The sequence below is a fragment of the Lepidochelys olivacea genome, assembly GCF_965140295.1.
Source record: "Lepidochelys olivacea isolate rLepOli2 genome assembly, chromosome: 19".
NCBI classification, from domain to species: Eukaryota; Metazoa; Chordata; order Testudines; family Cheloniidae; genus Lepidochelys; species Lepidochelys olivacea.
In genome coordinates this window covers 8,578,981-8,603,612 of record NC_140429.1, presented here as the reverse complement: position 1 = coordinate 8,603,612, position 24,632 = coordinate 8,578,981, and the positions used below count along the sequence as shown (strand labels likewise).

At 39.7% G+C, this 24,632-nt stretch overlaps 1 protein-coding gene across 8 annotated transcripts in view; it reads right to left on the bottom strand.

Moving 5' to 3' along the window:
• Positions 1 to 7,149: 7,149 nt before the first annotated feature.
• Positions 7,150 to 24,632, bottom strand: part of SRRM1 (serine and arginine repetitive matrix 1) — a 27,432-nt gene continuing 9,949 nt past the window's right edge. Inside the window, exons 6-18 of one of the 8 annotated variants that reach the window (XM_084652334.1) lie at positions 24,225 to 24,425; positions 23,213 to 23,413; positions 22,417 to 22,536; positions 20,419 to 20,690; positions 19,086 to 19,166; positions 18,616 to 18,699; positions 17,648 to 17,786; positions 17,149 to 17,190; positions 14,982 to 15,086; positions 14,075 to 14,536; positions 12,741 to 12,933; positions 12,228 to 12,419; positions 7,150 to 8,027 (exon numbers count right to left, since the gene is read on the bottom strand). In XM_084652334.1, the coding sequence (XP_084508460.1) occupies positions 7,923 to 8,027; positions 12,228 to 12,419; positions 12,741 to 12,933; positions 14,075 to 14,536; positions 14,982 to 15,086; positions 17,149 to 17,190; positions 17,648 to 17,786; positions 18,616 to 18,699; positions 19,086 to 19,166; positions 20,419 to 20,690; positions 22,417 to 22,536; positions 23,213 to 23,413; positions 24,225 to 24,425 (2,197 nt within the window). In that variant the 3' untranslated portion in view covers positions 7,150 to 7,922. Of the gene's footprint in view, positions 8,028 to 12,227; positions 12,420 to 12,740; positions 12,934 to 14,074; positions 14,537 to 14,981; positions 15,087 to 17,148; positions 17,191 to 17,647; positions 17,787 to 18,615; positions 18,703 to 19,085; positions 19,167 to 20,418; positions 20,691 to 22,416; positions 22,537 to 23,212; positions 23,414 to 24,224; positions 24,426 to 24,632 lie in introns of all 8 variants that reach the window. The other 7 variants (XM_084652332.1, XM_084652333.1, XM_084652335.1 and 4 more) reach the window with 7 other exon arrangements.

Sequence of the window (24,632 nt, the reverse complement as noted above, 5' to 3'; positions counted from 1 at the left end):
ACACTCAAAATAACCCTGACAAATTGAAAATTGGTCTGAAATCAACAGGATGAAATGCAAGACAGACAAGTGCAAAGCACTACAGTTAGGAAGGAGAAAATCAAACCCACAAATACAAAATGGGGAATAACTGGGTAGGTGGCAGTACAGCTGAAAAGGATCTAGGGGTTAGAGTGCATCACAAACTGAGATTCAATGTGATGCAGTTGCAAAAAAGGCTAACATTCTGGGGTGTATTAACAGGAGTGTTGCATATAAGACACAGAGGGTAACTGTTCAATTCTACTTGCCACTGGTGAGACCTCAGCTGGAGTACCATGTCCAATTCTCAGCACCACACTAAGAAACATGTGGACAAGCTGGAGAGAGTCCAGAGGAGAGCAACAAAAATAAGAAAAGGTTTAGAAAACCTGACCTATCAGGAAAGGTTAAAACTGGGCATGTTTACTCTTGAGAACAGAAGACCAAGAAAGAACCAGACGAGAGTCTTTAAATATGTTAAGGGCTCTTATAAAGAGGATGATGATCACTGTTCTCCACGTCCACTGAAGGTAGGACAAATAGTAAGATTAATCTGCAACAAGGGAGGTTTAGATTAGATATTAGGAAAAAATGTCTAACTAGAAAGGATAATTAAGTGCTGGAATAGGTTTTTAACAGGGGTTGTGGAATTCCCCTCATTGGGTGGACAAACAGCTGTCAGGACAGGGCTAGGTTTACTTGGCCCTGCTTTAGTGCAGGGAGGTGGACTAAATGACCTCTCAAGGTCTGTTCCAGCCCTGCATTGCTATTATTCTATGATCTTTTGGCTTGAGTGATCATGCCCAGTAATACCAGTTTCATCTCAGCCAGATCAGTCAACCAGATGATTCCATCTGCACCCAGGAATCAGTTATGTTACATTATAAAGTACAAAATTCCCAGCCGGAGAAAATTTGTTATTTGGCTACAGCCCTGATTTATATAGCACCTCAGCAAACTTTGCATCTAGCACATTGCACAGTTGGTGGTTCTAAATTAAATATTATGGAGAAAAAGAAAATAGCTTCCCTGCAGTTGTACTATTAGCCATGTGACAAACCTCAGGACTTCTCCCTTAAACAGTGCTTTCCACATTCACATTGATTTATAATTTTCATTCACACCCTGATGAAGTACTGGCAATCTCATTTTTAGTTGAGAAATGGAGGTACAAAGGCTACTGCCTGCTCCCAGAGAGAGACCATGTCAGAGCTTCCATTAGCACTATGAACATTGGAATTGCCATAGTAGATCAAATCTCTGGTCCATCTAGTTTAGTATCTGGTCTCCAACAGTGGCCAGCATCAGATGCTACAGAGGAAAGTATAAGAAACCTTTTAAGTCACCAGAAGTTTGTCTTAAACCCTGAAGCAAGAGGCCATGGGCTTGTCTACGCTTACCGAGGGATCAACGTATGGTGATCGATGCATCAGCATTTGATTTAGTGGGTCTAGTGAAGACCCGCTAAATTGACCACTGAGCGCTCTCCCATCGACTCCCGTACTCCACCTGAACGAGCGGTGCAAGGGAGTTGACAGGAGAGCGTCTCCAGATGACACAGCATAGTGTGCACCCCTTGGTAAGTAGATCTAAGTATGTTGACTTCAGCTATGTTATTTACATAGCTGAAGTTGTGTAACTTAGATCAATCTCTCCCTGTAGTGTAGACAAGGCCCTAGAGTTCCTGGCACTGGTCTTGCACATGATGAAACAAGGTATAGGTGTGAGACTCAGACACGGTATTAATCATTAGAAAGGGTGGAGTAATTTAAATAAGTTATTTATTCTGATGGTTTAAATAATCATTTTAATGTTGTTTAGCATTCATACTTTTTATTTCCCTAAAGGTTCAGTCTCATTGATTAGTATAACCATTAAAATATTGATTTGCAGCTAAATGTAGCCTTTATGCTAAATTTGGTACATCTTTGCCAACCTATAGGATGTACTATATCTGTACACATTTATTCAGATTAATGTCGACTTTTTTTTTTGTTAAGAAATGCATCATTCACCATCTTCTCTCAATTAGGATGACCACACTCAGTAGATTATAAGCTTTGTAATGATACCTTACAAGAGACCAGATGCATGAAGCATATTCCAGTTACATTCTATTCACACATTAGCTATTTTCATAAAACCATATCGAGTGCAATGTCACAGTGTCTATACTACAGGGAGTATACCATCAGAGCTGTATTGGGCTATGTCTACACGACCATGGTAAGTCAACCTATGATATGCAACTCCAGCTACGTTATTTACGTAGCTGGAGTTGATGTAGCTGAGGTCGAGTTACCACGAGGTCTACACGGGGACTTACCTTACTCTTCTCATTGGAGGTAGAGTACAGGGGTCGACTGGAGAGTGATCTGCTGTTGATTTGGCAGGTCTTCACTAGACCTACTAAATCGACTGCTGGTTGATTGATCTCAGAGCATCGATCCCAGTTGTAGTGTAGACCTGCCCTTTGAACAGTTCCCTAGCATAGCTGCAGCTTACACTGACAGAAGAAGTTTTTCTGTTGGTGTAGGAATACCACCTCCCAGAACAATATTAGTGACATCAGTGGAAGCCCTCTTCTGTCAGCATAGCTGCGTGTATGCTGGGGGTTACGTCAGCATAACTACACTGGTTAGGAGTGTGATTTCTTCAAACCTCTGACCAACATAGCTATACCCATATAACTTTTAAGTGTAGACCGAGCCTTAAATTTGACCTCCCTTCTCTCTGTAGTGAAACTGAAGCAAAGTGATTGTTAGGGAAGTATATTACAATTTCAATATTTTTATTTATTCCGGGAGTATCTACGTCTTTGGTTAACAGAGGCATCAACAGAGCATTGACTGCACTCATGTTAAAAGATTCAGGTTCATTTAATTCATTTTAGATTTCTCATCTTAGTTTCAGTATTTTTTACTATAATTTATTTAAATAATTTGAATTAAGCTTTAACCTTAACATAGGCTGTCAATTTCGAGTTAAATTTTAGGTAGGTAGGTTTATTTTTAAAAGGAATCATAGAATATCAAGGTTGGAAGGGACCTCAGGAGGTCATCTAGTCCAACCCACTGCTCAAAGCAGGACCAATCCCCAATTTTTGCCCCAGATCCCTAAATGGCCCCCTCAAAGATTGAACTCACAACCCTGGGTTTAGCAGGCCAATGCTCAAACCACTGAGCTATAAATCAAAACCTCTGATTTAAATAAAAATCCCATTTTTATATGTATTTTTCAAATAATCTATTTTTACCCACCCTGTCATTAGCCCTTAATTAAATTCTCGTTCCCACAATGAGCACAGATCAAGAATATTCATGGGATCAGTTATACTATTCAGTTCTTTGCACCACCTGGTGAATTTCATTTGCAAGTGCAATCTGAATTACCATAGATCTTAGCTAGAGGGACTGGCTACACACTCACCTCATTCTTAAAAGCTATCAACAGGAGACATCATCTATTAAGGCCCATTCAGTCAAACTGGACAGTCTCTACGTAAAAGAATAAATGGACACAAATCAGATGTCAAGAACAACAACATTCATAAACCAGTCGGAGAACACTTCAGTGTCTCTGGTCACTCGATATCAGACCTAAAGGTCGCAATATTAAAACAAAAAGACTTAAAAAACAGACTCCAACGAGAGACTGCTGAATTGGAATTTGAAAACTGGATACAATTAACTTAGGCTTGAATAGAGACTGGGAATGGATATGTCATTACACAAAGTAAAACTATTTCCCCATGTTTATTCCCTCCTCCCCCCACTCTCCTCAGACGTTCCTGTTAACTGCTGGAAATGGCCCACCTTGATTATCACTACAAAAGGTTTTCTTCCCCCCCCCCCCGCTCTCCTGCTGGTAATAGCTCATCTTAAGTGATCACTCTCCTTAAAGTGTGTATAACACCCATTTTTTCACGTTCTGTGTGTATATAAATCTCCTCACTGTATTTTCCACAGTATGCATCCGATGAAGTGAGCTGTAGCTCACAAAAGCTTATTCTCAAATAAATTGGTTAGTCTCTAAGGTGCCACTAGTACTCCTTTTCTTTTTGCGAATACAGACTAACACGGCTGCTACTCTGGGGCCCAAAATTTTTGGGCCCCTGTATATTACGTTTGCTGTGGCCCCACTGCCTCCCATTTCACCCCAGTTACAGACATTTGGGGAGCCCCCCAACCTCAAGGCCCCAGTACAATTTTCCCTACTTTCCTCCCGCTCTTGTCAACCCCGCATCGACTACTATAACTTGTATTTTACAGTCTCCACAAAAAACAAAGCTATTAAACATGGCAACACGAGCCACCTATATTACACACAGGTCACCAAATACATGAGCAGCCCTCAGGAAATGAGCAATCCTTAATCTGCCTTGGGGTTTAAGCAGGGAAACACAGACACGGCCAGCCAAACAGAGCTAAATTTCAAATACTGGGAATTTATGGAATCCACATTTCTCTCCAGCCAACCCCAAGAGATACAGGGTAAGGAGCAGGAGCAAAGGGAAGCCTTTGCCTCTCCCCTCGTAGCAGGAAAGATGCTGGAATTGGGGAAGAACAGGCACTACTGGCCTGCCCACTCATCCCCTCCCCATTACTCTCACAGGGGGACAAGCATGGAGGGGAATGAGAAGAGTCAGATAAGAGGAAACCTTAACAAGGCAGAAAAAACATTCCTCACATAAAGCACCAACAGCCCCAAACATGTGTCCATGTCTGACACCTTGACCCCTCAATGACAAAAGGCCTCACAGCACACACACAAAACAGGGACTTGCATATATGCAAAATCCCCACATACTTTATGTAGCTGTTAAAGCTGCCAGCTCACTCACCCAGTCTTCAAAACTATCAACTATGTATTGTCAGTGCTGAATCCCATGTGCACTAATTGCAGCAGCAACATAAACTACACAATACCAACTTCAACTGGGCATTGATTGTTGCTATTCATTTTAAATTCAATGAACTCCTAATGTCAATGTTTTTCAAACTGTTTCACTCCACTACAGAATTCAGCAACATGGGAACCTAGTACAGAATTGATGTGCTGACCGTTTCCCAGTACATGGGGCTTTGAAGAAAGGAAGTGAAAACATATTGCTAGAAATGGGAACCTGGAATTTTCCAAATACGCTCAGTGTTGGCCTCACTCTGCTCCCACTGAAATCAAAGGGAGCTTTTCTATGGACCCACTGAAACAGTCTTGTAAAAAGCAGCTCTATTGAAGTGTAACAAAATCCACATCCAAGATGGGAGTGAATTTGGTGTTTGTGAAAGTGAAGAAACAGGAGTGAGAGAGACATACTGTAGGCAGATGATGTGCAAGTGTTCTCATCCCCCTCAATCACAGTCTATATCAGCCCCGATACTCTAGTCCTGGGCCTCTGCTTAGCAGACTGATTTGTGTAAAACTATGTGGAGCTAAGAATAAGTTTTAATGTGCAAACAATGTTATACTAATGGCTTTGAGCACAGAACTGTGCATTGGTGTAGTTATTTTGATTACATCAGCACCCAAAGTGTGCTAGACACTTTCCAAACAGAGGGTAGGACAGTTCTTGTCCAAAAAAGAAAAGTACCTAACAAATTAGCTTCAGGACATAAAGATCTAAACATGGTAGTGGCCAAACTCAAGAACTTGGATCTGTGTAAGAACATACTGGAGAAGCACCTGAGGCTGCAAGACTAGAACTTAAAATACTCCAGCAAATAAGGTTTATTAATTGAAGATTTCCCTCAAATTACTTTATGTTTCAAGCCATCCCCCCAACATACCTGCTACCACCACATCTCTTGGCACAGAATGCTGCTCTTTCCTTCTGTTCTCTGATCTGCTAAATAGAATAACTCCCAATGACTTGCATTTCATCCCTAGGTTTACTACAATGGGTGCATTTTCATTCTAACAGAATTCAATGTAACTTGGAATAGATTTCTGTGTGATGAATTCTGATTACTCCAGCAACTGAAGCTTATATAACTGATCTGCCTTTCCAGAAAGGTAGCATTAATCAACAAGACTCCCACGTAATCACACAGCATTTGCAGTCAGACTCAGTACATACACAGCGGTCAAGCCTCATATATAGTGGTAAGAAATGGCAAGGCCAAGATATTTCAAGCGATCACTTCTTGAATAAATGCTGCACCATTACAAATCCATGGATTAAAGAGTAGAGGTTGGAAGGGAAGCAAGAGGATTCAGAGTTGTGAATTGCAGGTCAGACAAGCTTGGGCTCAAACAAAGAAGATAAAGTGATTTCAGTTATAAGATATCTACAAAGGAATTCAATTATGCAATTCAGAATACAGAACATCCTGCACTTATCTTAATAGTGACTCGATTAGCCTCTTTACTTATGTTCCAGTCTAATCAAATATTTACACCTAAGTAGATATGCTTTTCACAATTAAGATGCACAGCAAAATTTTCAAAAGTATCTTAGTCACCTAGTTTAAGTCCCATTGCATTTTTGTTCTTTTTTTAGTTCCTAAATTACGAAAAATGGGACTAGGCACTTGTGAAAATTTTGCCTGCAGTCTAGTCAGTCTCAAAATATACTATTTTGAAGGCAAACGTGTCCCATCAATATGTTCAAATTATCTGAGCTGGGTATTTGTTTAACTGAATAGTAAATAAGGCTATGAAATAAGTTTCTGCCAAATCTCCATTTTGTAACCATACAATACAGCACCACCTGGCAAAATTCTCTTTGCTGCAGCAAGTAATTATGACAAGCAGCTAAAGACTTTTTCCATTAACAATCATCAAAGCAAAGAGCTAGCAGGTAGATTTTATGCCTGGGCCGGTATTTTCGCAAGGCTAGCACAGCACATCAGAAACATCATTGTATTAACAGAGTCAGGGCGACTTCTGCCAGTGGGATAGTCATTTTTAACGTAAAATCTCATTTTGCATAATCCAGCATTTTAGACATCCGTTTTTAACATCTACGTTATTTGTTGACCCTGTCTGAGAGGAAAAGGTTTAACAAGTGTGTTCATATAATAACCAACAACTCTTTAAATTTAGAAATTTATTTTGTTTAATCCACAAGCTTTATATAGCTTTAGTTAAAAAAACAGAAAAACAGTGAAAACATGACAATATCCAAAGTTCAGGTCCTTCAGGCTTTCAAAGACATCATCTCTGAAAGTTACGTATACCATTAAGAAGAACTGCAACCAGACGAGAATCATGAATGGGGCCACAACATCTTTTCACAAACAAAATTTATGTAAGTGTGGAACTTCTCTGGGACTGTTGATAAGGAAACTGCCCTTTTTAAAAAAAGAACAAAAATACAAATGAAATTCCAGTGTTCCAAATCAACTTATTACATCAATATAAACCCACAGTGTCCTGGCAAACGACATGCTTTCATTTACGTACCATTCTAGATTTCTGTTCTTGATTCACTTTAATGGCAACTACACAGGTAACAATAGAGCAATTATGGCATTAAAATATCATATGTACTTCCCTTGCAATTGAAGTGGTTTCATATCTGGGCAAGCTTATAAATCACAAAGGTTAGTAGCAATATAAGTGGATAAAAAAAATGAAAACTTTATAAACATTTGTATAGGTTTTGGTACATTTTAAAGAAACTGAGGTTGCCAGTCATTTTTAAAACCCTTGACCCATCTTACTGCTTCTAAAAAGTTTCACTCTACATGAAATAATGTCAACTGTCAATGAAAGAATGTCACTAGTACACTGTGGATGCTTTTTGTAATGTAAATCCATGCCTTTTTTACATGGTGAACCTCAACCTAGCAATTATTACAACAAATGTTATATTCTAAAGCTCAAACACATTTTAGCAATTTGAAATTGAATTCTGAGTACAAACCAAATAAAATGTACATTATATCAAAGGTTTCAGCCTAAGATGGTGGGGACACTTGTGCCTTCCTCATCGACCTCAGTGCCTTCTCTCGCAGATGTTTTTCTAAATCATCCAGGTTATCTTCTGCTTCGCTCTCTGTCTCCTTAAAACAAAGATACAGAAGTGATTATTTCCGCAGACATGAAGAGCTAGACCAGGTAATAGCCATCCTGATACTGCAATAGGGCAAATGTAAAATTGTGGGATGCAAAGTTGCTACATTTCTGGAAGGGTAGAATACAGGAAGACAAATCTTTTGATTAATGTGATATGCTGAGACCTTTGGGAGAAAACAGGAATGAGCGTGTGGTAAAATGGTGTCCCTATTAAAAAAAAGGTGGTTTACAATGGCTAGGCCATGAGTGCCCCCAGCTTCCCATTCTTCTTGCTGAAGTAACGGTGACTAGGAACAAAGTTTTAAAGGAGGGGTGGAGGAGAAAACAGGTGACCATCGGTTCTAAGGGGGAATCTCCTTAGAGCATTAGGTCCCACTGGGAGCGGGTGCCAGACAGGAGGATGTAAATTATACAGACCTTTGAGGAATCTGGCTGTGACAGGTGGGCAAACAACAAGAGCCCCTGGATGGGTAAGTGGAAAGCTGTGATAGTAGCCAAATGTACCCTACGAGCTGACAGACCTCTCGCTTTTAATTTTAGTATCTAGCCCACTATCTTGAGAAGCAGAACTTCCAAGGCTTGGGAAGATGGAAAGAGAGCCCCAAGAGTAAAAGCATTTCCCCTTCTGGAGTAAAGTTTTGTGGGTAACCAGGCTTTCTGCTGGACAAAAGGACTGACTAAACTGCATCTAAACAGGTCAATTCCACGGTTGAGAGCCATTCAGCAGCTACACCGAGGTTCAGAAAGGAAGGGTTGGGGTGGATGAGGGACCCCAAGTTGTGTGTCAATAGGTCCACAGGGGTGCCCCTCAGAGGTGGATGAGGTTTGAGTACTGCATCTGCCTAGGCCAGGCCAGTGCTGTAAGAATAGCTTTCGTTCTTTCCATACATAGCTTGGTAAGAGTTGTGAGGATTAATGATGCCTGTGGGTAAAGCATACAGTAGGGCACGAGGCCAAGGAGATATCCATGCATCTCCTATAGAACTGAGGCCATAATCTCCCCTTGAGCAAAACAGGTGACATTTCAGGGTGCTGAAGAGATCTACTTGTGGTAGACCCCAGGTCTGCAAGAGTTTGAGCTCCCATTCGCGGTCTTGCCAGAAAGCGTCAGCTTAGGAAGTCTGTGGTTGTAACAGATGCTTCTGTTAGGATGGGAAGCTCACTTGCAGAGAAATACACCTCAGGGCAGTGTCTGCAAAGACTGGTGCTTCACAGCGACATTCCGAAGCTGACAGCAGTTTGATACATGTGCCAGTATTTCCCTCCATGATAGACCAACCACTGATGTGGCTTTTTGATGGGAAATACTGTGCACAAGGACTAGGCTCTTGGTCTACCCTGGCACTTGATGTACATCTCTGCCCTATTGTCTATCGTTACCCTGACTAAGTGGCCTTGTATGTCTTGGTCATCTGTGAGCCGAACTGCAGCAATGAGATTAGGCCAGATAGCGTGGGAAATCTCTCAATGGGAAGGTAGGCTTTTGCTGCTGTGGAATCCAAAACAGCTCCTGTGAAGTTTATCTTAGCAATTGGAACAAGTTTAATGCCTTTGTTGTAGCTGTCTGGACCTTGGTATGATTCACCCGGATCAACATGTTGCCCAAATCTGGGGATACTGAGATCCCCCACTGACGGATAGGAGCTGCCACTACCGAAAGGACCTTTCCCAACACCCTTGGAGATATGGTGAAGAAGAATACTGAGAACTCAATACCGAGTGCTTCTGAAGGGAAGAACTCAGTATTGATAGTGGTCTGTTCCTATTACAAAGCACAGGAAGCGCTTGTCCAATGAGTGGATGGCTACATGAAAGAAGGTGTCTTGTAGGTCAAGGGTAACAAACCAGTCTCCTGGATCAACGGGTGGAAGAACTGGAACTAATGTCACCATTCTGAAGTGTTAAAAAAATAGTAGTTAAAGTTCCTGAGGTTGAGGATCAGTCTCCACCCTCCATCTCCCTTGGAAACCAAGTAACTGGAATAGAATCCTTTCCCGATGAACTCTGCTGGAACCAGCTGTACTGCCCCAGAAGTGGGGGAGGGGGGTGGGGATGCGGGGTGGAAGAGGACACAGAACCTTTTGCCTTAAGAGCTTTTTATGAGAGAGGTCCCTGAAGAGGGATAGGGAGGAACAGAGTGGAAATGGACAGAGTAACCCACTCTGGGAACTTCCAGTATCCACTTGTCTGAGGTAAGGGGACAGTCAGTCAATCTCCAAAGGGGGGGGAGATTGCACAATGCGGAAATCCAGTGAACTGGGATGATTTATGCCCTTGGCCAAGGTGTCAAAAGTGCTTTTTAGAAGGAGGGAGCCAATTAAGAAGAAGGGGTCAGTAGTCTTTCTGCAGCTTGCTCCTTCTCCTGAAGGCCTCCTCAGATATAGGGAAGGTGGACTGCTGATGATATTGGAATGGCCTGGATCTCTGGGCAGGCTGTAAACAAAGTTCTCTTTTTATTGCAGGCACGTAAAGAATCCCAGTGAATGCAACGTAGCCCTGGAATCCCTGAGAGTGTGGAGAGAGGAGTCCATATGATCACTGAAGAGCCTGGGTCCTTCAAAGGGGCGATCCTTGACTGTGCACTGTACTTCTCTTGGAAGACCTAAGGGCTGGAGCCAGGATACTCTTCTCATGATCACTGCCATGGCCATGGATCTCAACACTGTGTCTGCAGCATCTAGGGCAGCTTGGAGGGAGGCTTTTGTGACCAACTGCCCCCTGCAATGATGGACTGAAACTGGTCTCTCTGATCTTGTGGCACATATTCAGTTAAGTGTATAAATATTGAATACATGGTAAACACGTCTTTCACCATCAAGGCCTGATAATTAGCAACACAAAACCGAAGAGCAGCTGATGAACAACTCTTCTGCCCAGTAAGTCCAGACTCTTGGATTCCTTGTCTATTGGAGAGGGTCTAAACTGAGCTTGTGGCAACTTCCATTGGCTGCATAAAACATTATGGAGTTATGGATTGGCGGGGCGAGGGGGGGTGGGGGGAGGAAGTGTTCCACCTCCTGCCTATATCTCCTAGTTCAGAGCACAATATGTTGTTCTGCGCATGACCGTGAGCACTGCTTTGCAATCTCCAATCAAGAGCACACAGACGCATGCACATCCAATGGTGGAGTACCAATAGGTACATATACTTGAACTAGAGATGATCATTCAGAAACGTCAAAAGCAGAGGTTTTATACACTAGAAATTTTACCTAGGTTATGTACACTTTTGCGTACCATTTCTACTATAACGTCATACAAATATAGCATAGAATGTCTCTAGTTTGCTGCCTACAACTAACAAGCAGCCATGTCATACAGAAGGCTGAAATACAACAAAATAGATTTTTAGCAAAAATACAATTTCATTTGCCCCACGAGATTTACTATTTGCTTTGGATTTTTTAAAGGGACATTCAAACATAAGTGTGTATATTTACAATATGATTTTAACATGTCAGGTTGCTGAAACAAAAAATTATAAATACCCACTACTTATGCCATTTGCGTACTTTCCAGTTTTCTCTCAGTGTGGACAAGTCAATCCCGCATTCAGGATCTCAGTACTTCAAAACCTGAGTTTCAAACTTGGCATGAAATATTTATAATTGTAGCGAATATCGTTTGTAAAAACATTAGTGGAAAAATCTCTATTGGTCTGTAGATTTTTAGTTCTCTGTATATTTAACTTTAAAAAAATATGATCCAATTTAATAGTTACACTTAAAACAAAATAAAAGCTTGATGTTAGCTTGCCATGGATGTATTTCACTGTACAAAGTGGACTTTTTTTTTTTTTTTTTAAAACCATTGCTCAAAAGTGTCACCTATTTACCGCTTTGTAGAAAGGAAAAGGCAATGTAGACAATGCTCATTAATAGCCTCTCAGAAGCAGAAAATGACCTTTGTTTTTAGGAGAGGATGATGGAAAGGAAGAGAAACAGAGGTAACTAGCCTCTAATTGGAGTTATTCCAGTGGCCTCTGCCATCCCAAGAAGGGAATATGCAGAGGTGACTTGAACTAAATTTTACAATTTAGCCAGTTGTAGCATAATTCAGGCCCTGCCTTCAAATATATTGGGCTTAGAACAGATATTGTCAAAATCATACATAAGTATCAATTACGTCTGTAAATATGTTCTTTCATTTCACTCTTTGGCTTTCGAAATCAGATTTATTTAGCCAACCTTTTTGGGCTCTGTCTCTGCTTCTGGGTCTTCCTGGGCTGATGAAGTAGCTGCTGAAGTAGCAGCAGCTGCTGCAGCAGCTGCAGCCTTCTCTTTCTTATGTTTTTTGTGTTTCTTGTGCTTTTTGTCCTTTTTATGCTTCTTATCCTTCTTTTTCTTCTTTTTCTTCCCACCACCTTCCTGATCAGAATTCTGTAATGAAAATAAATTCCTTATTTCACCGTTGGAGATACGTATGCCAGATTTGTGTATCGGGTGAGGATGCACAAATAAACCCTTTCTCTTTACAAAGATCATGTGGCCTGGACGTTAAGCACATTTGCTGCATAACGAGTGTGTCTACGGAACAGCTATTGCCATCCCATCATTTAAAAGGAATTGCATTTAAATACACTAGTAAATGAGCTAGAATTGTTTGAACATCATAAGCAAAACTAGGCAAGAGAAATATGCCACATGAGGAAAGTTCTGTAGGCATATTCCAATTAAGTACTACTTTTATTAAAACCATACCCTTGCAGGGGATGGACTCTGCGTAGGACTTTGAGCCTTTTTCACAGGTGGTGGCGACCAGTTAGTGGAGGGGGATCGAGACCGAGTAGGGGATGGAGGTGCTTGGTGTTTCTTAGGTGCTGGCTCAGGTGATCCTGACGCAGACCTGGATGAAGACACCCTTCTCACAGACTGTGGACTTGGTGTGGAAGCCCTTAAAAATAAAAAAGATTAACATTTAGGACTCCTTGTGCCTTATACAGTAAATGCAAACAAGGTAACTTAACTAACAATTATTATGTAACTAACCATGGTCACACAGGGTATTTCTACCCTGCAATTAGACACCAGTCTCTGGCCTGTACCAGCTGACTCTGGCTAAGGGGCTGTTCCATTGGGGTATAGATGTCTAGGCTCAGAGTCCCAGAGCCTGGACTCCAGCCCAAATGTCTACAGTGCAATTAAACAGCCCTTGAGGTTGAGTCAGCCGACACAGGCCAGCCGGTGGTGTTTAACTGCAGTGCAGACGTACCCTTTGAGTTACTGCTGATCTACAAATCTGTTCACATTAATCCCTTTACTGTGGAGCTAAATTCCATACATTTAGACTGGAATTCTTCATAAGAATGACAGTAAAAGGAAAATCCAAGATCTAACTAAGCACTGCAGACTGGCAAGCCAAAAAGATATTGTAGGTTTACTACAGATTAGTATCTTGGACAGACTATAGTGTTCTCCTGTTCATGAGTGGCTGTCCTCTCTTCACACCTGATAAAAATTCAAAATGGCACAGCTACTGTTTTATCACCAGTTAAGACAGGATTGCATTCAGCTATGTAATTTTCCTGAAAGAACTGATTAAGCCAGCACTGCCATACCTTCACTAGATGTTTAGGTAGAGATCTCCCACTATTAAAAGCTTGTCAAATATTCATTTAATAAGAATGTGACTTGGGTTAGCCCTGTTCCATAGTGAACTTTGATGCATAGTTCACTAGGCTCCAAACAAAGCTAAAAATCCCTTTGAAGTCTTATTTTGTAATCTGCTTTGGTTTCACCATTATCCGTGTTTGATGTTTGCCTCTATTCTGCCTTCCCACTACCACACTTTGTCAAAGATGAACTTCTGCAGTGCCTCTGAAGCTATTCCCAGCCACGAATTTTCATACGACAGGAAATGCCTCTAACAGTTATTTCAGAAAAGCCACATTATAGAAGTTGGCAGAATGAAAGCAGTACGTCAACAGGAACTAGACTAGCATGAAGACATAATACTGACACCCTTTGATTTTAGTGCAAACCCTTGCTTTATCTATTCCCATTTGCCTATAGCTATAAGTTAACAAGTCCCTTACTTTGTCTTTTTGGGTTCTGGGGTCCTTGACACTCTCCTGATGGGTCTAGTGCTTGGAGATGGAGACTGTCTCCGCTTGGGTGAAGATGAAGTTCCCCTTCGCAGAGGCGGTGGACTTGAAGAGGTATGTGAAGCTCTAGGCCGTGGAGATGGTGAATGCCGTTTGTTTTGTAGTGGGGATCGGGTTTCACGATTAGACCTGCTGGAAGGAGAACCTTTCCTATGCTTGGAAGATAGTGATGGGGAACGCCTCTTTGCCACAGGAGAACTTCTTTGTTTTGGTGGGGGAGAATGCGAGATTCTGCGCTTGGGTTGTGGAGAAGGTGATGCCCTTCGTTTTGGAAGGGGAGGGGGAGTTGCTGTTCTTCGCTTAGGAGGTGGGGAAGGAGAGTATCGTCTCTGTATTGGAGGAGAATATCGTCTGGGAGTAGGTGAGCGCCTGCGAGGAGGTGGTGATGGAGACCTACAAAACCAACAGAAAGAATTTGAGAAATCATGTATACAGGACAAAGTTCTCACACAAGTTAGCTGCCAATGGCTAAAGATACACACTTTGGCAAAGAAGAAAAGATTTTACATTGATGTGTTCCACTTTTAAAGTTCTTACAGCAATCTCAAGGAACTACAGCAGAGTATACCCTGTCCAATAGCCATTTCAATATGAGGTAAGTGAAGTGACTGCTTGCTACACTCGGCACTTACAATGGTTCAGTTGAACACATCCCCCACTGAAAATATTTCAGAAAACAAAATTATGATTTTAAATTTAAAAAAATGATTTCCCAACAAGAAACTTATCAGCAAAAGGCATCATTTCCATTAATCATGACATTTGTTTTTTATTGGACAGTGTTACAACTCTTGATTTTCAGAACTGTCCTTAGGGATTAATAAAAAGCAACAGTTACCTTCGGCGAGGCAATGAAGGCGATCTGCGCCGCCTTGGAGGAGGGGCAGGAGAAGGAGAGCGCCGTCTTCTGGCAGGTGGTGGTGATGGACTCCTCCTCCTCCTACTAGAGGAAACAGAAGAGTTGCTTTATTAAAAAAAACAAACCTCATGCCAGATGCTTAATGTTTTCCCTGCCATGTCATCTCCACTACATAAAACTAAGCTGGTTCAGATACTTGTCTTCCAAATTAGATGTAAACACTATCAGACAGTGATTATGTCTAAGAGACAAAAAGGATACAGCAAAGTTGGTTTTCTCTGAGAGTATGGGATAGAGAAGCTATGAGGAGTCTTCCACCTTACCAGAGTTGTTTTCCAGGGAAAAGAAGTTATTAAAGCTCACTAGACCAAGGAGATATTTATCTTCCTAGTGGGGATATATCTTAAATGGCTGCCAACTTCAGAGACTTCAGGTACACAAACAGAAATTGATTCTAAGCAGATGTACTCTTTACCACTGGTAGATTTTAACACTTCAGCAAGAGCACAGGCTAAGAAAACCAGAGTTGGTGCTAAGATATTGCTATACTGCATTTAAAATATTCAGAGCACAAGGGGTCCAGACACTACTCCCACTGAAGACAAAGATTTGTAGTTAACTTATATGGGGAAATCTGGACCCATAGTGTTTCCCCAAAATGTCTGAAAAGCTCAACGGGTTTAAATTCTGTGAGGAAAACAAATGTAGCTTTTTAGTGACAAAAACATTAAATATCTTTTTTGCTTTTTAAAGGCTGCCCTGCACTTTTAATCAATAGGAGGAGTCTGCTAATTAATATTTAATTCCAAATAGCCTTGCTATATTTTTCCATAGCAAGAAACTAGATATTTGCAGCTCAGGATTGTTCCTCAAGAGCTAAACATGATTTTGTGAGCTGAAAAAATATGAAGTCATCTTCAAATATCACCGTAAGACCCACTAAAAATATTCAGCAATAATAGTTTTCATATTAAATGTATAAGGCAACAGACTAGGAGAAAATTTGTTACACATTGATATAGAAGGACTTAGCTGAATTTATTCTTTTGTAAAGTAAAGTACGCTGTCCTGAAATTCAAGTAAAACAACTGTTATATGCAACAGTTTGAAGACTGAGCACATTTATTACTGAATTTGTCAGAGTTTGAGGAAGTTGGTCACATTTCATCTGGCTCAAATTTAGCCAATCATATGTGGCACCTACGTTCCGGTTAGGTTTTAATCATTATAGATTATTCACACCAGTCATTAAATATTTATCTTATAGATCCAGCCTCTTAAGTTTAAAATTAGCACTTTTCCTAATAGTAGTGAGGCACCTACTCTTGTTTTCAGTTGACTTCAGATGGGCAGTCTAGTGGCAGAGACCATGATAGAATCTACTATTCTGGCCATGTCTTTGCCAAGTCATCACTGACTTTCTGCATTATGCTACACTCAGTCTAAAAATCAAGTTTCAAAGGAACTGCCTACAAAGCTACCTCTGAAAGGTAAGATTTGTGACAAAATGATGAAGCACTCAGCCTGTGAAATTTGCAGGAGCTGCTAACTTCAGTCCCACTACTAAACCAGATTGTTCCAGGACACACAGTGAAAATGCATGTAAAAGGGAGAGAAGACAGAGTGGGAATTTTAGAACCTCCATCTCCTCTTGGTATTTGAGGAGTTAAATAGCTTTATTTTTAAACATTGAGTTCCCCATTAGCCCATTTTATTTTCCTACCACAAAAGCAGCTGGTAGCAATGTGTGAAATATCTTCACATACTTACTGCTCACCTCTGTTTCAGAATTATATTTGAGGAATAAAAACACTCAAGTAAAATCTTGCCTGGAGAGCGTAACTTTGATAAATGTCATATACAGCAATGCAGTTAAGCTTCTAAGGCACAATATCAGGTTATTTCAACCAGCTACCCAAACTGTCATCTATGGACATAAGGCAGATCTGAAACAATTTCACTGTTAGAAGGAAAAGAGGCAATGAACAATTTGGATTTCTTGTCCCATTATCTTGCAATTTGAAATGTCTTCTGTGTGGGTGAAGCAGGAGAAAGGGCACCCATGCTCACCATCTGCTACAAAAGTACAGTGTTTCTAGAAAAACTTTAAATTTAATTTTAATTAATGGAGTCATTTCTAACCAACCTTTTAATCATTGGTGATTGCCACCTCTTTCCCATCTGCATCCTGACAGCAGTGGAGAAAAAAACAAAGTCAAAAATTCCATTTGCCAAAGATTTACTTCATGCAAAGATGAACATGTTTGCACAAGATTCAAAGTAATTCTCAACACTTGAGCAGAAGTCAAATTAATCTCCTTGCATTAGATTGAAAAAAACCCTCCTGTAAGGACCTGGTCCAAAGCCCCAATAGATTTTGGATCAGGTCCAATAATCTCACAAAAAAATCTAGTGCTGGTATCAAGGAGTTCACTTTCACCTCTAAAATCTAAATTCTGGTGCACAGACCATCTTCTATGGTGTTTGCATAGCACTTGGACAAGGGTAATCCCAAATGATTCTGCTGGGGGCCTGTAGGCAATAATGTAATGCGAATTAAGAGATGAGAAGTTAGTCCATTTGTAAGTTATATATTTTGTCTCTGTTAAATACATCAGTTGTGCTGAGCAGAAGAAAGTACTTACCGAGGGGAAGAGTCCTTTTGTCGTTTCCGTGGAGAAGGTGATGGACTATGCGAGTGTCGTCTGCGCCTACCCACTTCACCATTCTTCACATTTGATCTTTTTGGTCGCTCCTCTTCAGAGGAAGATGAAGAACCAGAGTCTATAAATACAAAATAATTATTTCTTAAACAGAAATAAGAGCGTCTAGAATAACTGCTTCAAAACACAACTTTAAATTGGTGTAAGTTTGTGTGTATATAAAACCTGAATTTCAGGTACATGTTGCAGAACCAACACAAGATATGCAGCTGCAAAATACTGAACAAATTTAGCTGGAGGACAAACAGAGATGCTAACTTCAACAGCATTAATAAAAGCCCCGAATCAATTATATGCAGCAACAGAACTGCAAGAGCAATTCTGACCAGCAAAATAATTTACAAGGTGAAGTGTGAAACCAGAAGCAAAACTGAGTATGTGCAGAAATATTCCAAGTAATTTACAAGTAAAGAGGCACTGAACAGGAGAAGAGAAATGTTGTAACATTCTTTTCAGCTCCTATGAGATTTGTTGACAATTCTGGGCTAGCTAGTTATGCCCCAGAATGCACGATTCTAAAGTAAGTATCAGAAAATGAGCAGTTGCAAAGACAGAGGTCATCTGCCCACAGGAAAATGCTGGGTTTTACACTATAGTAAAATGCTTTAAAATTGTGCCAACTTTTCAAGAGATAAATACTATAACAAATGTATAGTACCAACTCCCAAAATTCTACTTGCCTTCTCCCTGGAGTATTTTTTGATCAGTGAATAAAAGATTTTCATTATGGTAAGTGTGATTAATTTTGCCATAGCATTGTAGGATACATCAATGAAACGTGTAAAACTAAGCACAATTTGAATTTAGCAGTACAAAAGTAGCCAATATGTTAAACATATTTAATTATGCAAGTAAAATATCTTATTAGAATTACAAAATTACTACTGTACCAGATGAAGACTGCTGGTTTTGCCTTCTGTACTGACGTCTCTGTTGCACAGAATCTGCTGCAGCCATTTTTCCACCTTTGTCTTCTTCTGAAAGATATGCACAATTAAGGAACATTTAATTTTTATGTTTGTCCCTTCAGTCACTTCATGTTACTTTATGAATACAGACAGTTTGTGAAGCAGTGTTAAAATTGATCAGGTGTTCTATTTAAAAAATGTTGTGCTACATCTTTAATTAAAAAGGCATCCTCTCTTTGGAGTATGCATTTTGGCTATGGTTTTCAAAGAAGCATACGGGAAAGAGTTAATGTAAGTGGGATGCTTTATGTCCTCTATACACATCTCTCTGAAAACCTGACCTCCAATATTGCTATCAAAGCCACTGGATCTCAAGAAACACACTGGATAAGTGTGCCCCTTGTTTGTTTTTATACCATTTAAAGGAAAGCTATTGTAAATGACCAACTCACCTGATTCAGACAATTCTACTTTTCTAGGTTTTGGCGCTGGTGAGGGAGACTCTCTTTTTTCAATACTCTTATGTTTAGGTGCTAAAAGACAAAAGTTAGCAGACAAATCTAAGAAAAAGTTGAATATGATTGTAAATTAAATTTAATAAGATCTTGCACACATTGTTATCCATACAAAACAAGTGAAAGCTTTTCATGAATGATGTCAGTTTACATCTGCTTCATATGAATTTTTGTAGTATACTTTTTAGACTTCAGCTTCCTGGCAGATTTTTCTATACAGAAAAGAATGTTGCACTTTTAGATAATATTTGGCTGGTATACTGCTATTTTACTTTGAAATTATAGTACGTAAACTGAGTAGAAATGTTGGTTTTTTGTTTTTTTTTCTAACCACAGAAGGTTACGAAAAATACAGTCTTAAAATTGTATGATAATTTAATTCCTACTAATTCCATGAAGGTACATGTTTCCTGAAAAGCCAGTAACATACATTTAATAAACTTATTTTAATAAACTATTCAATTCTACTATGATACAACTGAAATGTAGTACAGAAAAGAAGTGAGAGCATACAATTTATGGTTTATTAAAAATTTCAATTTTAAAAACCAGAGATTAAAGTTCAGGGCTGACTACAGTTGGAGATGTACTTACTTTTGAATTATATTTTACCTGCCTAAACTTTTTCCTATGTCTGAAAATTGTTTGATATCCCAAGCCCACAATTGTACCATCCCTCTGGAACAGAAATTTGATATCATAACCACTTGAAAAGAGAAAACTGCAGCTTGATTCTTTGAAGTGATTTAAGTAAAACTGAGTGAAGAGAAATATGCAGTGACAATTAAAAACCTTGCCTACTGCCTCAAACGCAAACACATGAATCAAATCTAGATCTTCACAGAGTAGGAAAAACTAATTTAGAAACAAGCCTCAAAACATTGCAGAAAAAATCTTACACCAGTTGTTACCAATTAGTATTTGCCTTAAAGTATTAGATTTCATAACAACTAAGATCTTCCTATTCTTACAATGAAACATTGCAGGGAGGTCAACTCAGCACTATGGGATTTTTTTTTTTGAATGTCAACTACTATAATCTTTATTTTTTTGTTGCTGACATTTAAGTGATTTGTACTATGAATCTCTATATTGTTAATATTTAAGACCAGATTTAATAAAATGTCCATTCAACAACTTCCGTACTTTGAAAAGGCAAAAGTTTTGAGGCAGTCCTGCCATTAGTTATATACGCTTTGCTAGCTACGAGATGGTAAAGGTTAAAATAGATAAAGCGATTGGGGGAAAGCACACATTTAGGGGACTATACCTGAGGCTCTCCCTGGAGAAATAGAACCACGGACTTTTCTTCCACGATTTGACTGCTGAGGTGTCGGAGACCTGCGTGGCTTTGGAGGCGAACTTGCTGGTGGGGAAGGCCTGTGCCTCCGCCTAGGAGGGCTGGCAGAAGGAGACAGTTTACGTGTTTTGCGAGGAGGACTGGATACAATTCTTTTAGGTGGTTTTTTTGGCGGTGATCGAGAGCGTGAAGAGGAGGAAGAAGAGCTGCTTCCAGATAAAGATGCCGATGACCGTCTTCTCCTGCAGATACAAAGTTAACATTAATTGGGTCTGATTAAGCACAGTTCATTCGGCAAGCATATCTATAGAACTATATACAGTAGCACTTCCAAAAAACTGGCATACTTTAGCCTAAAACGCTTTAGTATTTCATACAAGAGGAGACTAACACAAATTAACGTTTCAATTATTTTCAAACTATAACTGAACAATTTGTCTGAAATGTTACCTTTTGTTTTCCTTTTTTAGATTATAAAATATTACTAACTCTAAAGGATCCAAGAAAATGACTTGTGGTTGTTGTGTGCGCGTACGTGTGTTTGTGTTTGAGTTGTTTAGTATTTAGATGGTTAAGAGAATTTTTCACCCTACAGAACCTTGTTTACTGAACCTCAAAAAGGATCTATTAAAAAGACTGGTGGCAGAAATGAACCTTTGAGGAACAAAAATTTTATACCAGGAGGCTGCAAATTCCACAAATATCAGACATGTAACAATTCTGAAAACATCTTAGCAATATTTTGTATGATTTTTAAGCTTGTCTTTACTTTATAAACTTAAAGAGGGCCTCTAGAATTCTGCTGCAAAATTTGTGGTAAATTCTGTTGCAATTGTGTACCTGCAGAATCCACCTTTGGCTGCAGAATTCCTGAGAACCTGGAAAAAAGAAACCCTAACTTGAGTGAGATAAATATTTGCTAAAAGGGAGTTCTTACGTATCTTGCCAAAATACACTTTTGACACTTTTCACAGTATTTTGTCTCAAAAATGAATTTTTACAAACCTCAAAAAAAGTTACCATGCAGTTATAGTAAGTCTCAAACACCCAAAAGTATTATAGCCCCTTTTTCTTGTGAAAGCTGTCCCAAGTTTCCTATTTCAACAGTGCACTGAAGTCACATGGTCTCTGACATGCACTTTCTCCTCAGCCACCAAAACTGTTTAAATGATGGCAAAGATGTAAGTTCCCAAGCAAAAACCACCACAAAAGGACAAACTTCTAAAACAAAGTTTAAAAAGCCAGTCTTAATTTGTAAAGTCATGACATAACCAATGCCACCACTGTCCACTAAAGAAAGTGCCAGAATAACAAATTGAGCAATTAACACAAACCATCACCATTTATGAATGTTAGAAAACATCCATTAGAGGTACTTTAAAACAATTTATGACCTTTTGATACTATATCAGACACCTGATTCTGGAACAGAAGTTATTAGCTTCAAAAAGAAAGCGTTAAGTAATATAGCAATACTCCTGCCAATCCGAAGGGCTTTATTTCCCTGCTCTTAAGGGACATAGGCATAAAACAAGACAAAGCAACTTTTAAATCACTTAGGCTATGTCTACACGACTGCGGTAAGTCGACCTATGCTATGCCTTAGGTCGAGTTACCACAGGGTCTACGCTGCAGGGGGTCAACTCCCATCGACTTACCTTACTCTTCTCATTGGGGGTAGAGTACAGGGGTCGACTGGGAAGCAATCTGCAGTCCATCTGGCGGGTCTTTACTAGACCCACTAAATCAACCCCCAGTGGATCCATCTCAGAGTGTCGATCTCCACTGTAGTGTAGACCTGCCCTTAGTTTGTATACTATACACTATCAAAGTCACCTATGGTTAAGTTACCTTTGATACTACGATCACTCTTCATAACTATTTTTCAAGTTAACTTTAAAAGTTTTTAAAACCTTGTGATGTCTTTCAAATATGAGCAGTTTAATATTTACCAAAAAGGAATCTTACCGCCTCAGAGGGGATCTACTTCTTCTGTGTCTGGGTGGGGGAGGCATGCGCCTTGGAGGACTCCTTCTCCTAGGAGATGGTCGTCGTCTTGGGCTTGGCCGCCTTCTAGGGGAGTAAGACCTGTCACAATCAATCAATGAAAATTCGAAGAATGAACAGCGACCTCCTAAATTTCACAGGATGGAGGTAGATTTAGTCACCAGAAACCAAGTGATAAAGCTGCTTTGTAGCAAGTATATTCACACTAAATTAGCATTTCTGTTGTACTGGAACGTGTTACCATTAAACTACAAGCAAACAAGATTCCAAATCAATCAAAACCTCTGTACTAATCCATACCAAAAAAAAAATTTAAATCTAAACTTCTAAGTGTTTTCAGGACCAAACCTAGCTCTCAAAGGAGGTTGTGGGGAATCACTTGGAGCTGTCAAATACCGTATTCAGGATTCAGTACCCTCTCCCAGCCCAACTGCCATTCATATCAAGCATTTTCCCCAGATGAGGTAGAAGATGAAGATAATAAACATGCTTAGGTGGTGTTTTCCACTCTTCTTCTCCCCTCCCTCTTACTCGGCCTAACCCACTGCAGGCTCATCTCTGACTGAGGAGAATTATTACTGTACAGAGTGGTACTAATGCCTTGGCCTTTATCTCACATCATATAATTAGGTCCCCCCCAGAATTTCCTATGTACACAGTTAATTGAGTGTTTTATGGCTCTGAATGGCCACTTCAGAGCAGATCATTCAGTTCCTGGCCTTTATCCTCAAGATAAAGTAAAAACTCATCTTCTTACCTTGACCGTGATCTATGACGCCTTCTTGGTCTAGAATGAGAAGGGGAATGTGAGCGAGACCTTGACCTTGATTTGGAACGGGATGGTGATCTTTGACGAGTCTTCTCTTTTTCTTTCTCTCTCTCTTTCTTTGAATTTCGTTCTGGGGAAGTTTCTTTAGTATCTGGTACAGGTTCAGGTTTGGGAACTTTCAGTATATCACTGTTAAAGTTAAAAAAAAAACCTTAAAATATAAGCATATCCCATCTGTAGCTACCTGGATTATATTTTAGAAAGAACCTATGACACTAAAAAAAGATAGTGAGTAACACCTGATTAAGGTGTTCATAGCTTCAAATCCTATTAAAATTCTACTCATGGTCAAAAGATTTAGGTCTTCATCTTCCTGTAACAGATAATTAAAAGTATACTGAATAGGCCATATGTTAACTTTCCATAGATTGACCTGACAATGCAGAATAGTGGAAATTATTAATCAAGTAGGACCAGTGAAAAATTGATTTGTCAAAAGTTCCAGTCTGCCATTATTTAAGATAATGCTGAGGCTGTCCAATTCCAAGTGCTGAATCATTACTTTAGGAAGTGTTCTGCCTTTATCCAGTCTGAAGTCAGAAGCTGGTGCTTGCGAAGTTCTCAACAAATACAGGGAAATTTAAGCCAAACCAGCCTTAATATGCATTTCTTAATGAAACTAAACTTAACACTGCCAAAGGAAAGGACTTAACTAGAGTGATGCAACAAAAAAGTATTCGTGAAACATCAGTATGCACTCAGATTTACGCTAATTTCTCTATGTGGAAATATGTTTTATTGAAGTCCATGGTGACACATGTAAAGAAATCTGCCAGGCAAAAAAATAGTAGCACATTTTTTCAGAAGAAAGTGGGGCTGCTTTCTATAAAGCTCTAATAGCACCAGGAATTAAAATAACTCCATTACACTAAAGGGAATGATAATTCTCTATAATAAAAGTTAATTTCAAGGGGGAAAAGAAATCAACCCTAATACTTGCCTAGTTGATGTTGCCTCTTGAATCAAAGTTTCCTTTGCCTGCACCGAAGGCTCTGGCTCTGGAGTCTCCTCTTTCTTTTCTGGTGCAGGAGTAACACTACGGCTCTTGGTTCTGTGACGAGGAGATCGAGAGTGGCTACGCTTTCTCTCTCTTCTGACAGGAGATGATCTCCTTCTAGGGGAAGGAGACCTTGACTTGCGTCTAGGAAAGAGACAATTGCTGTTCAAATAATTTACTATGTTAGGAGCATATTTAAAAAACTAAAGCCATAGATATTTACAGCCAAGAAACTTCATCTAAAAAAATCAGACATCTTTTTTCCCCACTGCTAACTGGGAAAGGTAAAAAACAAAGGTAGAGCTATTTTAGATTTTTCTAAAGAACCCATCAGTTAGCAAAACTTGCTTC